Source organism: Pituophis catenifer, unplaced genomic scaffold, assembly GCF_029215685.1.
Source record: "Pituophis catenifer annectens isolate HBS135680 unplaced genomic scaffold, rPitCat1.0.hap2 SCAF_3, whole genome shotgun sequence".
Taxonomy (NCBI): domain Eukaryota; kingdom Metazoa; phylum Chordata; class Lepidosauria; order Squamata; family Colubridae; genus Pituophis; species Pituophis catenifer.
This window is the reverse complement of record NW_027256883.1, coordinates 1950125-1965245: the sequence shown is the minus strand read 5'-3', so window position 1 is coordinate 1965245 and position 15121 is coordinate 1950125. Positions and strand designations below refer to the sequence as shown.

General features: G+C 49.0%; 1 protein-coding gene across 1 annotated transcript in view; it reads left to right on the top strand.

The window, feature by feature from the left end:
• ZC3H3 (zinc finger CCCH-type containing 3) overlaps positions 1–14519 on the top strand; it is a 195816-nt gene extending 181297 nt beyond the window's left edge. The window contains exons 11-12 of the mRNA XM_070940245.1: positions 3132–3304; positions 13698–14519. Coding sequence (XP_070796346.1) covers positions 3132–3304; positions 13698–13729 — 205 coding nt within the window. The 3' untranslated portion in view covers positions 13730–14519. The remainder of the gene's footprint in view (positions 1–3131; positions 3305–13697) is intronic.
• The last annotated feature ends 602 nt before the right edge of the window (positions 14520–15121 follow it).

Genomic DNA, 15121 nt, shown 5'->3' with positions numbered 1-15121 from the left:
CTGGTGGATCTATAAATCTTCCCGGCCCGAGAAGAGAAGAGAGGGTGCCTCTTGCCAGCGATGGCACGGGGACTGTGACCCTCTCCTCCTCCGTCACATCCCTCTTCCTCCCATTGCTCAGCCTTTGGGGCTGGGCCAGGCAAGCACATTTTTTTTTTAAAATTTGATTTATATGCCGTCCTTCTCCGGAGACTCAGGGTGGCTTACAATGTGTTAAGCAATAGCCTTCATACTTTTTGTATATTTATACAAAGTCAGCTTATTGCCCCCACAAACTGGGTCCTCAATTTACCTAGCTGCATCTCGGGGCCTTTGATAACGATAACTTGAAGTTGTCAGCCTCCAGGCAGCGTCAAAGGGTGAAAAGAGAATGACAAGAGTTGGAAGGGGCCTCCGAGGTTGTCTAGTCCAGCCCCCACCTCAAGCAGGGGACCCTGACAGAATCATTACAGTGCATGTTTAACATCCCACCCCGCTTCGTTTCTACCCTGTCCCGTACTAATTCCCCACTAGTCAGCTGCTCTTAACAACGACGGTGATTCCCTTAACAACGATGGCAGGAAAGATCATAAAACGGGGGAAAATGAAGAGTTTGGCTCGCTTAGCCACCAAAAACCTGGCCTCAGTTCTGTTCATAACTCGAGGGTTGCCCTTAGTCCTCGACGTTCGACTACCATTGAGCCCAACGCTTCCGTTGTTAAGTGAAACATTCGTTGAGCGAGTTTTGCTCCATTCCTTGCCACCGTTGCTAAGTGAATCACTGCAGTTGTTAAGCTAGTGACACAGTTGTTAAGGGAATCTGGCTTCCCCGTTGACTTTGCTTGTCAGAAGGTCGCAAAAGGGGAATGGGTGACGTCATAAGTATGAGTCAGTTGCCAAGCCTCTGAATTTCGATCCCGTGACCGTAGGGACGCCACAGCGGTCGTAAGTGTGAAAAAAGGGTCCTTTTTTTCAGTGCCGTTGTAACTTTGAACGGTCACTAAATGAACTGTTGTAAGTCTAGGCCCACCCGCGCCTGTAGTTCAGTCTCCGTCACTTTAAGATGAGTGGACTTCAATTCCCAGAATTCCCCAGCCAGCTTAGCTGGCTGGGGAATTCTGGGAGTTGAAGTCCACCCGTCTTAAAGTGGCAGAGGTTGCAAAATCCTGGCTTAGGTGCTCAGCCCCAAAACCTCCCCATGGATTGGGGATAACCTGGAAAGGAGCTTGACCTCCCACCCCTCTCTCTGCCTCTTCCTTTATATCCCTCCCCGGGGAAGCTCCGCAGACCCCCAACCCTCCTTGTATGGCAGTGCCCGGCGGAGCCACACAAATACCCCGGCCAAGTTAATTCAGGGCGACTACGTAAACTTGGGACGGCCCCTCGCCCGCTTCCCCTGTGTCAATGAGGCAGAAAATACCTCCTTGCTGTTTTTAGGTCAGAATGTGCTTTGGGGGGCTGGGGGTGGGGGGTGCGACGCAGGCAGGAATCCATCAGGGCAAGGGAAGACGAGGAGCTGGCCCAGGGCCCGCGCGTTGCAGTCCTGTTTTCAGGGAGGGTTAGGTGAGAAGGGCTCTTAAATAGCTCCTTCCCTCCTCCGTCTTGAGTAGCGGCCGCTGCCAAGGCAGACGTCAAACATGATGAAGCGCGTCACATTAAGCGGCGCCCCCCCCCTCTCCTCCTGGAGGCCAGGTGGCCAAAAGGGAAGGGCTGAGGCCGGAGGGGAGGGAGAGCGTAGCGGTCAGCTCAAGCCAGAACTAACTCACAGCCTCTGAGCTAAGAGTCCAGAAGAACAAGAGTTGGAAGGGAACTTAGAGGTCTTCTAGTCCAGCCCCCTGCTCAAGCAGGAGACCCTATACCCGTGATGGTGAACCAGAGGTGGCACGCAGCACCCTCTCTGCTGGCCCCGGGTCAGATCCCCGTGGCGTTTCTTTCCTGAGCTTCCGTTTCCCTGCAAGCGACAAAACAGAAGCTCACGAAAGACAAAGATCTTACCTCTTGCCGTGCTGCCGGTGTTGGGATGCCCCATCTACCGCCGGCCAGCTGGTCTATGGGTCTCTGCTGCGCATGCACGCATGGGCACATTCGCGCACATTCGGGCATGTCCTTGCATGCATGTGCATGCACGCATTTGCACGCGTGCACCTTTCAGTTTGGCCATGCACACATGCTCAGTTTGGGCACTCGGTGTCTCAAAGGTTCGCCATTACTGCCCAGTCTCCCTTTAAACACCTCAGTTTATTTATTTATTTATTTATTTATTGGTTCGATTTATATGCCGCCCTTCTCCGGAGACTCCGGGCGGCTTACAATGCTTTCTTAAGCAATAGCCTTCATACTTTTGTATATACCTGCTTAGTAGGGCTTTGTGCCCCCCCCCAAAGCGGTGTTCTTTTTTATACAAAGTCAGTTTATTGCCTGTTAAGGATATTGGTGTTGTGTTACCAACCAGCAGAGTAAATGCACAAGGAAACGTTGCTGAGAGCAATGAATAAGAGATATGCAAACTGGTTTATCAAAAGCTTACTTTATAGTAGAAAAACAGTCTCATAGTCTTTAAACAAATGCCAAGTCTTTGGCAGTAAATCAGTCCAGTAGTTACAGATATCTTCTTACCAAACAAACATTAGTTGGTTAGAATAACAAACTCACTCTGGTTCACAAACCACAATGGTAGCAGATCCATCCAACGATGATTAGCAGAATGTTAGCAACTCCTCACTATGGCAGCATATCATAGCAGCTTCATCATCAATGGCAGCATATCATAGCAGCAACTGAACACGTTACAATACCTTGCTTAAATACTCTCACAACCAGTCATTACCTAATTACAGCATGACTCAGCATTAAAGCCTTAAAGTTACACAATAGATATTCATATTAGAGTCACAGAACACATATATTGCCTGGACAACTTGTTAGGCTCAAACCATAACCTAACATTGCCCCCACAATCCGGGTCCTCATTTTACCTACCTCAAAAGGATGGAAGGCTGAGTCAACCTTGAGCCTGGTGAGATTTGAACTTGCAGTAATTGCAGGCAGCTGGCAGCACTTTAACAGCACTTTAACAGCACTTTAGCCGCTGCACCACCAAGGCTCTTGCTCCTTCAGTTTCTTTCAGTTGCTCTTTCTTTGTTCTCTTGCAGGCGAAAAGAGGAGGAAGAGGAGGAAGGAGCAACAGGAGGGGCCTTCTGGTACCCCAGAATCCTCTCTCAAAACAGCCGACTGACCAAGCAGCCTTCCTTCATCTCTCTCCAGTCACCCCCCACCTCCCCTCTGGAGGAGGGCCCCAAGTCAGAGAGAAACGGGGAAGAAGCAGGTACGCCATAGGGGGAGTCCCCTGCCCCACCGGGGCCGAACTCCCGTAGAGGAGACAAAGCAGCAATGGGGGGGGGGGGGGGTCAGGCATCTTTAAATTCAGAATAGAGCTGGAAGGGACCTTGGAGGTCTTCTGGTCCAACCCCCTGCTCAGGCAGGAAACCCTCTACCATTCCAGACAAACGGTTATCCAATCTCTTCTTAAAAACTTCCAGTGTTGGAGCATTCACAATTTCTGGTTCCATTGTGTAGAACAGGGGTGTCCAGCAACTTTAAGTCCTGTGAACTTCAACTCCCAGAATTGACCTGATTGAGGAATTCTGGGAGTTGAAGTCCACAGGTCTTAAAGTGGCCAAAGTTGGTGTAGAAGATTACAAATTGGACTAGGTCCACAGGGGTGGGCAAATATGGCCCCTTTATGACCTGTGTGCTTTCAACTCCCAGAATTCCTGAGCCAGCTTGGCTATCTCTGGAATTCTGGGAGTTGAAGTCCACAGGTTGTCAAAGGGCCACAGTTGCCCATCCCTGGACTAGGAGAATGACTGAGAGTTGAGTCATATTTTGTCAAGAAGGAAAGCTAAGAAATTAAGGGAATAAGTCAGATGCTCCTCCTTTCTGTCCTTGCTCATCTCTCACAGTTGGACCTCTTCAAGCCAGTCCCTGTCCCATGATTTCACCCGGGGCTCCTGCACCCTATTTAGGCTAAGGAAATGTAGAGTAATTCCCCCTTTTCCCCCTTTTGGGGTAATTAACGATGGTCTCTAAATCTAGAAGAAGAGAAAGAAAGAAACCTGATTTGTTGCCAGTGGCTGCAGGTAAGTTCTGCACCGGGCGCCAAGTAAGGGGGCCTTTCCTGTGTAAAGACAGCTTGTGTTCCCTCTGTTTCTTCCTTTTTATGTTATTTTTTCTGGCTTCTCACTGAAGTTTGCTTTTTAGAAGAAAACTTTTGTAGTCGTGAGGTCCTTGGTGGGCTCTGAGCTTGGTGGGTTTCTTGCAGACGTTTCATGACCCAACTAGATAACGTCATCAGTGCTAGAAGAGAGTGGGGTTTGCAGAGAGGAGGAGGAGGGAGGAAGATGACTGTGGGGTCCTTGGTGCCTTCTGAGCTTGGTTGTTTTCTTGCAGACGTTTCATGACCCAACTAGGGAACATCATCAGTGTTTGTGGAGGAGGAGGAAGGAGGAGAAGGAATGTGGGATCTTGGATGATCCCTGAGCTTGGTTTGTTTCTTGCAGACATTTCATTACCCTACTAAGTAACATCATCGGTGCTAGGGAGTGAGTGAAATATGGGAAGAGGAGGACGTCCTTGATGCCCTCTGAGTTTGGTAATTTTGATGCAGAAGTTTCATTACCCATCATCAGTGCTAGGAGGGACTGTGTATAAATAGAGAGCAAACCCCGCTCCCCTCTAGCCCTGATGATGTTACCTAGCGGGGTCATGAAATGTCTGCCCACTTAATACAGTGTTTCTCAACCTTGGAAGCTTGAAGATGGGTGGACTTCAACTCCCAGAATCCCCCAGCCAGCAGCGCTGGCTGGGGGATTCTGGGAGTTGAAGTCCACCCATCTTCAAGCTTCCAAGGTTGAGAAACACTGACTTAATATCTCTGCCCATCAATTAAGGAGTATACATTGAAGTTGGCTGTCCAACCAACTGCGAATCCATCTCTGGTGGGAGCTTCCATCCCACTCAGGTAGAAAGCCCCATCTAGCCCTCCTTTCCCGTATGGCCCCCTCCCTCCCAGACCCCTTTTGGGGTGGGATGAGGGGGAGAGAGATCCAATTCTATAACTCCTGGACTTCTGACCGGCCAGCAAACCTCTCGTTGCTCCTCCACAGGTAACGCACCTTTCTGCCTTGCACCTTGCAGTTAAAACGGCTTTCGTGCCAGCCACAGCTCACGGCTCCCCCCCCCCTCCACTGCTCCGTCCCCCCCACCCCCCAATTGTCATCGAATGCACCGACCAGCCCTTCCAATCGAGTGTTAATTTAATTAGAAAGCACCCATTTTAGTTAATTTGTTCAAGAAGATCGCCGCAGCGAGCAGATGTTCGCCTCCCTTCCCTCGCACCCCCCCCTCCCCAGCGAACGTTCGAGGGGGAGGAGGGGTGTTTGGTAAATGACTCCGCTCAGCCTTGTTTAAGAGAGAAAAGAGGATTTTAGGGGGGGGGCAACGACCCTCTCTGTAAACATTTTACAGCTCTCTGCACGGTCGGAGCGAGGATGAAACCCCTGGCAACTCAAGCGGGGGGTTTGCACGTTGGAGGCCATACGGCTATCATTTTATTGTCATATTTCACGGTCGTAACGTTAATGGGAGATGCTGGCTCCAGCATCTTTTTTTTTTTTGTTTTTTTTTTGTTTTAACGGCTCCGCTGAGCACGCTCAACGCAAAACGCTTTCGCTTCGGAAAATTCAGGGAGGCGCAGCGCGGTGGCTTCCGGGTTGTTTTTTTTTTAAAAAATTATTATTTACCGCTTCGGTTTCAGCAGGGAGAACTTGGCCGCCAGGTCTCTGTCCCCTTGGGCTCACCTGCCCCACCTGGGGCTCCTCTGTAGGGGTCCCGGGACACACACACACACACACACCAGGCTGCAGCTTTCCTGATCGGATGCTGCTGGGAGCAATCTTGGATAGGTCTGCAACTCACCTGTGTCAGGTCCTAAGGAGCCGGAAGGAAAGTTGGCCGAGCTTTATGTCTACAGAGATACTCCCGTCATCCAGGTCACGATTGTCCCAAAGGGGCTTTTTTTCCAAGAGGCAGCCGGACTTTCTGGTTTTTCTTTGAAGGCGTTTCGCTTCTCCTCCAAGAAGCTTCTTCAGCTCTGGCTGGATGGTGGGGAACGGAAGGATTGATACTCCCTGTAGACAGCTATTCAATGACCATCCTCCACCATCCAGCCAGAGCCGAAGAAGCTTCTTGGGTGAGAAGCGAAACGTCTTCAAAGAAAAACCAGAAAGTCCAGTTGCCTCTTGGGGGGAAAACAGGCCCCTTTGGGACTTGGCCGAGCTTGTGCCTGGCCAGCAGCTCCTGCAGGGCTCCAAGAGGGAGGGGCACCAGGGAGGAATTCATGGAGGGTGGGCAGCTGTTCTTTAGTTTTGGGAAGGGGCTTTTTGGGGAGGGAAGAGCGGTGGTGGAGATGGGAAGGAGAGGAAGCATCCAAGGAGAAGAAGGCTTTTGTAGCTGTAGGGTCCTTCGTGCTCTCTGAGCTTGCTTATTGATTGATTGATTGATTGATTGATTGATTGATTGATTGATTGGTTCGATTTATATGCCACCCTTTCTCCAGAGACTCAGGGCAGCTTACAATGTGTTAAGCAAAAGCCTTCATACTTTTGTATATACCTGCTTAGTAGGGCTTTCGCCCCCCCCCCCCCCCCCCCGCGGTGTTCTTTTTTATACAAAGTCAGCTTATTGCCCCCACAATCCGGGTCCTCATTTTACCTACCTCGGAAGGATGGAAGGCTGAGTCAACCTTGATCCTGGTGAGATTCGAACTCGCAGTAATTGCAGGCAGCTGGTGCTACTTAACAGCACTTTAGTCCGCTGCACCACCAAGGCTTGGTGGTTTCCTTGCAGGCATTTCATAACCCAGCTAGGTAACATCATCAGGATTTGCGAAGTGGAGGAGGAGGAGGAAGGAGAGGCAGGCACTTTCTTCACTGCCCAGTTCTCGGCACTGGTGAGGCAGGAAGAGGCGGCCCGCGAATGGCGTGTTCTCTTTTGGTCTCTCACTGGAACGTGTGGCACACGCCACCTGATTCCCCGGACAGCCCGATTTCACGCCCTGGCACCGTCCCCTCTGCTGAGCATCTCATCCGTCAAATGCCAGGAAGTCCCTTTTCCGCCAGGCATCCAGCACGAGTTCATTAAAAAGCATCACAAACGCCTTTCCTAACTGAGTTAACAAACCTCTGATGGAATTGCTCCCATCCAGCCTCCCTCCCTCCATGCAGTTCCTTGGGGGGGGGGAAATCCGTGTCCCTGCCCACCCCCCAACAGCCTCCTTTCCCTCTATCGCCCCTGGGCCAGAGTCTCCTTCGAGAAAAGACAGAGGAAGAGAAGAGAACCATTGTGGCTCCTCAGGGTTGAACTTCGGGGTCCTTGGTGCTCTCTGAGCTGGGCGGTTTGCTTGACCGACGTTTCATGACCCTCCTAGGTGACGTCATCAGTGCTAGAAGGGAGTGAGGTTTGCAGGGAGGAGGAAGATGAGAAAGGGGAGGAAGAGGAAGGCTGTGGGGTCCTTGGTGCTCTCTGATCTTGGTTGTTTTCTTGTGGAAAGAAGCTGGCCTCTCTGCGTCTTAAGGACCCCCTTGGGAGGTCTGCGGCACCCCCCAGGTCAACATTTTAGCGTCATTAAGTGAATCTGGCCTCCTCGTTGACTTTGCTTGCCGGAAGGTCGCAAAAGGGGATCCCATGACCCCGGGACACTGCCACGGTCATAAATACGAGTCAATGGCCAAACATCCAAATTTTGATGTGGTGGCCATGGGGATGCTGCAATGGTTGTAAGTGTGAAAAACGGTCAGAAGTCTCTTTTGTCGGCGCTATTGTAACTTTAGTCACTAAATGAACAGTTGTAAGTTGATTTCTCCCTTGGGAAGGGGGCTGGACTAGAAGACCTCCAAGGTCCCTTCCAGTCCTAGGAGTTTACGGAGAACAACTCTTACGATCAGTTCCCCTCCCTCCCTCCCTCCCTCCCTCCCCTTCTTCCAAAGTGCAGGAAAAACGCTGGTTGGTTTTCATGGAAAGACGGTCGGTCGTCGTCTTGCAAAGCAGCCCGACCAGCTCAGCAAAAGCGTTCTCCAGTTTTTTCTCCTGGCCGTCCTGGCTCCAAAGCCCTTCCATCATCATAATTGGGAGGGGCGTGGAGGAGGGGGAGGCTTCTTAGCCAGAGCCGTCACTAAGTAGAAATGATATACCTGGTTCCGGGAAGATAAATGGGTGCCGCGCCCGATAACACAGAAGGTCGGAGAAAGAAGTGAGCAAGTGTTTAGGTGCCAGCAAGATTGATCACACAGTGTGGACCGATCTAGCAGGAACACGGAAGAGAGAAAAAAAGAGGATGGGGGCTTTGGAAAGGAAAATACATTTCTGTTTGCTCGGTTCCTTTGCCTGTCAAAGTGGCAAAAGGGGGATGGACCACTCCATTCGTTCATTCATTCATTCATTCATTCACTCACTCACTTAAACCATCCATCCATCCATCAATCATCTATCTCTATATCCATCCATCCATCCATAAACAGAACATCCTAGGACCGGAAGCTACCTTAGAGATCATCAAGTCCAACCCCCTGCCCAAGGCAGAGAAACTTATTCCATCCTAGACAAGTGGCTGGCCAGTCTCTTCTTAAACACTTCCAGTGTTGGAGCATCCACAACTTCTGGTGGCGAGTAGTTCCACTCATTGATTGTCCTCAGTGTCAGGAAATTTCTCCTTAGTTTCAGGTTGTTTCTCTCCTTGATGAATTTCCATCCGTTGCTTCTTGTCTGGCCCTCAGTTCCTTTGGAGAATAGCTTCACCCCCTCTTCTTTGGGGCAGCCCCCTGGAAGACTGCTACCTGTAGTCCTCCTTTTCATTAAACTAGTTCCTGCAACCGTTCTTCATATGTTTCGGCCTCCAGTCCCCTAACAATCTTTCTTGCTCTTCTCTGCACTCTTTCCAGAGCCTCCACATCTTTTTTGCATTCGTGGTGGCCAGAATTGGGTGCAGGATTGCAGGTGTGTCCTCACGAGGGCCCTTTCGAGTGGGTCCTCTCATTTTTGTGAAGTGATCTTAAGCAATTCGTAGTCCAGGTGTTCAGCTGAGAGCTGGAGATCTTTTGGGCCGCCCTGAAACGCAACTTTAATCTGTTAGAACTCCTTGATAAACGATAAGGGAGCTTGAAGGCTGCTCGCTCAGCCGGCACGGAGCTTCTTCTGCCGTCTGGATTTTCCCTCATTTGCTGGCCTGGCATGAAATAGATGGGGTTGCGTTTCAAAATGATTACTCATTCAGATTAGCCTTTTCTTTTCTTTTTTTCCCAGATCCCGTATTGATTCCCAGGTCATTAATCCTTGCAATTGGGATATTTTCTAGCATTCTTGGATTTGTTGAAAAAGAGGAGGTGGGGGGGGGGTGGAATGTGTCACTTCTGTCATGGGACTCTGTGCGTGGACTTGCACCGATGGGCTAAATCTTTGCAAGGGCATAGTTGCATTTATGAGGAATGGACCACAGGAAGTTAGTTAGTTAGTTAGTTAGTTACTTTCTTTCTTTCTCTTTCTTTCTCTCTCTCTCTCATTCTTTCTTTTCCTTCCTTCATTTCTTTTCTTTTTCTTTCTCTCCCTTTCCTTTTTCTTTTTTCTTTTTCTTTCTCTTTCTTTTCCTTTGTTCCTTCCATTTCTGTCTGTCTGTCTGTCTTTCTTTCTCTAGCTCTTTCTTTTCCTTCATTCCTTCTCTTTCTTTCTTCTTTCTTTTTCTTCTTTCCTTCCTTCCCTCACTCCATCTCTTTTTTCTTTTCTTTTTCTTTCTCTCCCTTTTTCTTTTTTCTTTTTCTTTCTCTTTCTTTTCCTTTGTTCCTTCCATTTCTGTCTGTCTGTCTTTCTTTCTCTAGCTCTTTCTTTTCCTTCATTCCTTCTTTCTTTCTTCTTTCTTTTTCTTCTTTCCTTCCTTCCCTCACTCCATCTCTTTTTTTTCTTTTTCTTTCTCTTTCTTTTCCTTTGTTCCTTCCATTTCTGTCTGTCTGTCTTTCTTTCTCTAGCTCTTTCTTTTCCTTCATTCCTTCTTTCTTTCTTCTTTCTTTTTCTTCTTTCCTTCCTTCCCTCACTCCATCTCTTTTTTTTCTTTTTCTTTCTTTCTTTTTGTTTGTTCCTTCCATTTCTGTATGTCTGTCTTTCTTTCTCTAGCTCTTTCTTTTCCTTCATTCCTTCTTTCTTTCTTTCTTTTTCTTCTTTCCTTCCTTCCCTCACTCCATCTCTTTTTTCTTTTCTTTTTCTTTCCTCTCCTCTCCACTCTTTTCTTTTTTCTTTTCTTTCTGTGTAGAGGTGAACGTGGCCTCTGTTCTTCTTCTACAATGTAGTCTCAACTCTATTAGCCCTCCTTCTTTGTTGGTTGTACTTGTTGTCTTAAAAAATTCAATTTTAAGAACCTTACCACTGAATTTTCATTAAAGAAAAAACATGACCACTGATGGCAGTTAGTGACAGGGGTGTCTGTAAACTTTCGAACGGTCATAAGCCAAGCTATAAACCAGAAACAAAAATTGAAATCTCAGCGGCGGTTGAGAGATGGGAGGACAAGAAGGAATAACAAAGTTATGAAATAATTTTAAAATTATTGTGAAATTATGAAATTAGCATGGGAGTAAACTGAGGTTGAAGAATGTGATGCCCCCAGCACCATAACTCTGTGGCCTACCTTAGTCTGTTTTTCATCACTTAGATCACCGTTTCCCAAGCTTGGCAGCTTTCAGATGGGGGGGACTTCCACTCCCAGAATTCCCTTCGTTTGTTTATTTATTTGTTTGTTTGTTTGTTTGTTTGTTTGTTTGTATACCGCCCTTCTCCCTGAGGACTCAGGGCGGTGAACAGCCAGGTAAAAACATAAACTATAAACATTAGAATATAATTAAAAAGATATATATATATATATTTGGCCCCATAATTAAAAGCAATGACAAAACAATTAAAAACATTTTTAAAAGTGTTAGGCCAGCCCGGCTTGCTGGAAAAAGAAGGTTTTAAGGGCACGGCGGAAGGCACCGAGGTCTTGGATTCTCCTTATCTCGGGGGGCAGCTGATTCCAGAGGGCAGGTGCCCCCACAGAGAAGGCCCTCCTCCTGGGGGTCACCAGCCTACATTGCTTGGCCGATGGCACCCGAGGAGGCCCTCTCTGTGGGAGCGCACGGGTCGATGGGAGGCCGTCGGTAGCAGCAGGCGGTCTCGGAGATAACTAGGTCCTATGCCATGGAGCGCTTTAAAGGTGATAACCAACACCTTGAAGCGCACCCGGAAGACCACATACATACAGGTGGCTTGCCCTGTCAATCTTGGCGGGAGCGTTCCTTGATTGGGCTGCCATTTGCCGTTGGCTTGATTGTCTAGGTTGGAGCTGAAAGCAATAAACAACACCCCAATCAAGAATTGCCGATATACAGGCAAGCCACTAATATATAAAGTGGGAGCGCACCCACCCACTCCCTTCCTGCACTGATGATATTACCTAGTCTGGTAATAAAACATCTGCAAGAAAATAACCAAGCTCAGAAAACACCAAGAACTCCAGTGGTCCTCCTCCTCCTCCTCACCACACACACCCTTCCAGCACTGATGATGTTACCTAGTCTGGTATTAAAACGTCTGCAAAAAAAAAATAATAACAACTCAGCTCAGAAAACACCAAGGATCCCCACAGTCTTCTTCTTCCTCCTCCACCCCCATTCCTCAAACCCCCCCCCCTCTTACTTCTAGACCTGATGATGTTACCTAATTGGGGCTGCTCACTTTGTGGCCCTTTTTGGGTCCTGAGACTCCAGGCTTCCGTGCCAGGAGACAAGAGTGGCACAGCGGGCAGTGCTGGCTATTTCCCAGCCACTGTCTCTCTTGCCGGTTGAGTAATGGCCCCTTCCCTGGTGACTGCTGGGCCTCCCTCTGATGTATGGCTGTTATGTTAAGGGTGGAAAGGTGCTAAACGAGCCCTCTTTATTTTACATAAATTAGCTGAAAAGTCGTAAATCAGTGCCACTCTGCCCAAAGTTTGTTTAGGCAAGATTTAGAAGGCAGGTGGAGCAGAGGCCATCCGGCTATTCATCACCCTCCGGCTGTCATCCTCACACTCTCTTCCAGCACAGGGCAAGCTCTCTCTTCCTCCTGACCTCTTCTTGGCAGACAGGTAGTCCTCGACTTACGACAGCCCCTTTAGCGACCGTTTGAAGTTGCAACGGTGCTGAAAAAAGTGACCGATGACCGTTTTTCACACTTAATGACCGTTGCAGCTTCCCCACGGACAAGTGGTCAAAATCCAGACTCTTGGCAACCGGTTCATATCTATGACGGTTGCAGTGTCCTGGGACTCATGTGAGTCCCCTTTTGTGACCTGGCAAGCGAAGTCCACGGGGAAAAGCCAGATTCACTGAACAACCGGGTTGCCATATTGATAATAGCAGTGGTTTGCTTAACAGCTGTGGGGAAAAACGTGGTAAAACGGGGCAAAACCTCACTTAACAACCTTAGCAATGGAAATTTGGGGCTGAATTGTAGTCATAAATCAAGGCCGTCAGGGTCTCCCAAGGCTGCGATCCTCTCAGGAAATCGGGCAAGGTGCCCAAATAGGAGTCGGAGTGGCTACTGGGAGTGGTCAGTTGATCAGTTCTGGTTGTTTCTGAGCTTCAGCCCAAAGGTTGGCCCCGGGTGAAGGTCCCCAGCATTGGGTCTCCCAGCTCTGCAAAGGGGTCTCCCAGAGGAGGGCCTTCTTCTCATGGGCCTGGGGCTTCAGGAGAGCCAGAAACTTTGCATCTGCAGGGAAGGGAGAGGCGTTTGGCTCCCAGGTCCAGACCAGCCCATCTCCCTCAGGTTCCTGCCCTGCCTCCCTCCAGTACCTCAAATATCTTTGGGGTGTCAGAGTGAGCTGTGGGGGACCACTTCCGTCCTTTTGCTGAGGGTACAAAAACAACTCAAAGCATTTTTCTCCCAGTCTGGTCTGGCCTCTGCTCTCCTTCTAGCACTGATGGGGCATCTCCTTGGAGAACGTGTGTGTTGGGTTGATTGGATTGGGTTGGGTTGGGTTGAGTTGGGTTGGGTTCGATTCAATTGGATTGGGTTGGTTGGGTTGGATTTAGTTGGGTTGGGTTCAATTAGGTTGGGTTGGATTGGGTTGGTTTGGATTGGATTCTGTTGGATTGGGTTGGTTGGGTTGAGTTGAGTTGAGTTAGGTTCAGTTGGGTTGGGTTGGGTTGGGTGGATGGATTGATGGATGGATGGATAGATAGATGGAAGAAAAAAGAGAGAGAAAGGAAGGAAGGAAAGAGAAAGAAAGGAATAAAAGAAAAAGGAAGGAAGGAAGGAAGGAAGGAAGAAAGAAAGAAAGAAAGAAAGAAAGAAAGAAAGAAAGAAAGAAAGAAAGAAAGAAAGAAAGAAAGAAAGAAAGAAAGAAAGAAAGAAAGAAAGAAAGACTAGAGAGGCTCGAGTGCCCTAACCTGGGGGGGGGGAGGGCCTTCCTTCCATCTCTCCAGCTGTGGTCGGGAGGGGCTGTGCCACATCTGGAGGGAAAGAGCTGAGTTAATAAAAGGTCTGAGAGAGAAGTCACGGATTCGAATGGCGGGGTTTAGGCCAGGAGGTTTTTCTCTGCCTGCTTTCCTCCGCTCTGGGAACTGACCCCCTTCTCTCTTTTCTCTCTCCCCCCCTCCTAGGAAAGCCCCTGCAGATCAAGCCCAGGCTGTGAAGCCGCCTCCTGCCAACACCGAAGTCTGCCCGGCCACCTCACTCACTCGCTCTTTCTCAGGGATCGGATGTCCTCCCCCCGGCAACTACCTCAGAGCAATGCCAGGCTGAAGCAGGGGGATCCCAGCCAGGACCTTTCTCCCCCCCACCCCACCCCCCTTCAGCAAGGAGTGACACCGGCACCAAGATCTCTCTGTCTCCAGCGTCCCAAAGACCAACTCTGTGGTTTTTACAATTATTGCGAGAAAGGAACGCTCCACTTTCCCTCTTTCTCCTAATCCAGCTGCCAAGGCCGCATTTCGGTTCCTTCTGCTGGATAGGACTGGTGAGAGACTTTCAAGAGACCCTCACTCAGTTCTGAGCCCCCCCCCCTTCCCAGGCAAGCAACCCCCAACCCACCTGTCCTGTGGGTACCTCCCCCTCGGCTGCCCTGGCCGGTCAGCTCTTCCTGCCCTTTGCTTTCCTTTCTGCACCGGTGGTTGGGTGTTTTCAGTAGCACAACCCAAATTGGGGGGGAAACGGGGGATCATTGTGGGTGTAGCATCCCAGAGACTTTGTGTTGGACAAACGGGGGCACCAAGCCGACCCTTTGGGCCGAAAGAAACAAGATTTTGCAGAAACACAAACCTGATTTTTCTTTTTCTCTCTGTCTCTTTCTGCTCTGGGGGAAAAATACAATCTGGAAGGTTTACAATCTCTCTTCTTTGCAAGCTTTCTTTAACAGTTTGTGCCCAGCTTTTGAACTCCCAGCAATTTGTAAAGTAGATCTGTCTGGAATGCTTTTAATACACACAAATGCAAGCAAAATGTTTATGGTGAATTTCTTACTTGTTATTCAGGTCCTCCCTGTGAAGGGAAGCCTGTCACAGTTCACTGAATTTTTACTCCTTAACTTGCTGCCGGAAACTTTCAGCCTCCCACTCTCGTCCTGTTTCCAGGGATGAGCCAATTGGGTGCAAAATTATAAGGCCTTGGTAAGGCCGCACTTGGAATCCTGCATCCAATTTTGGTCACCGCGATATAAAAGAAGAGCGCAAAGAACAGTGCAGAGAAGAGCAACAAAAATTAGGGGACCGGAGGCTAAAACATACAAAGAACGGTTGCAGGAATTGGACGTCTAGTTTAGGGATGATATGATATCAGGCTTCTAATAGTTGAGAGGCTGCCCCAAAGAAGAGGAGGGGGTCAACCTATTCTCCAAAGCACCTGAAGGCAGGACAAGAAGCAACGGATGGAGACTTATTAAGGAGAGAAGCAACCTAAAACGGTAAGTGGAATTGGGTATGTCTAGTTTAATGAAAAGAAGGAGTAGGGGGTGACATGATAGCAGTCTTCCAATATTTGAGGGGCTGCCCCAAAGAAGAGGGGGGGTCCACTTACTCTCCAAAGCACC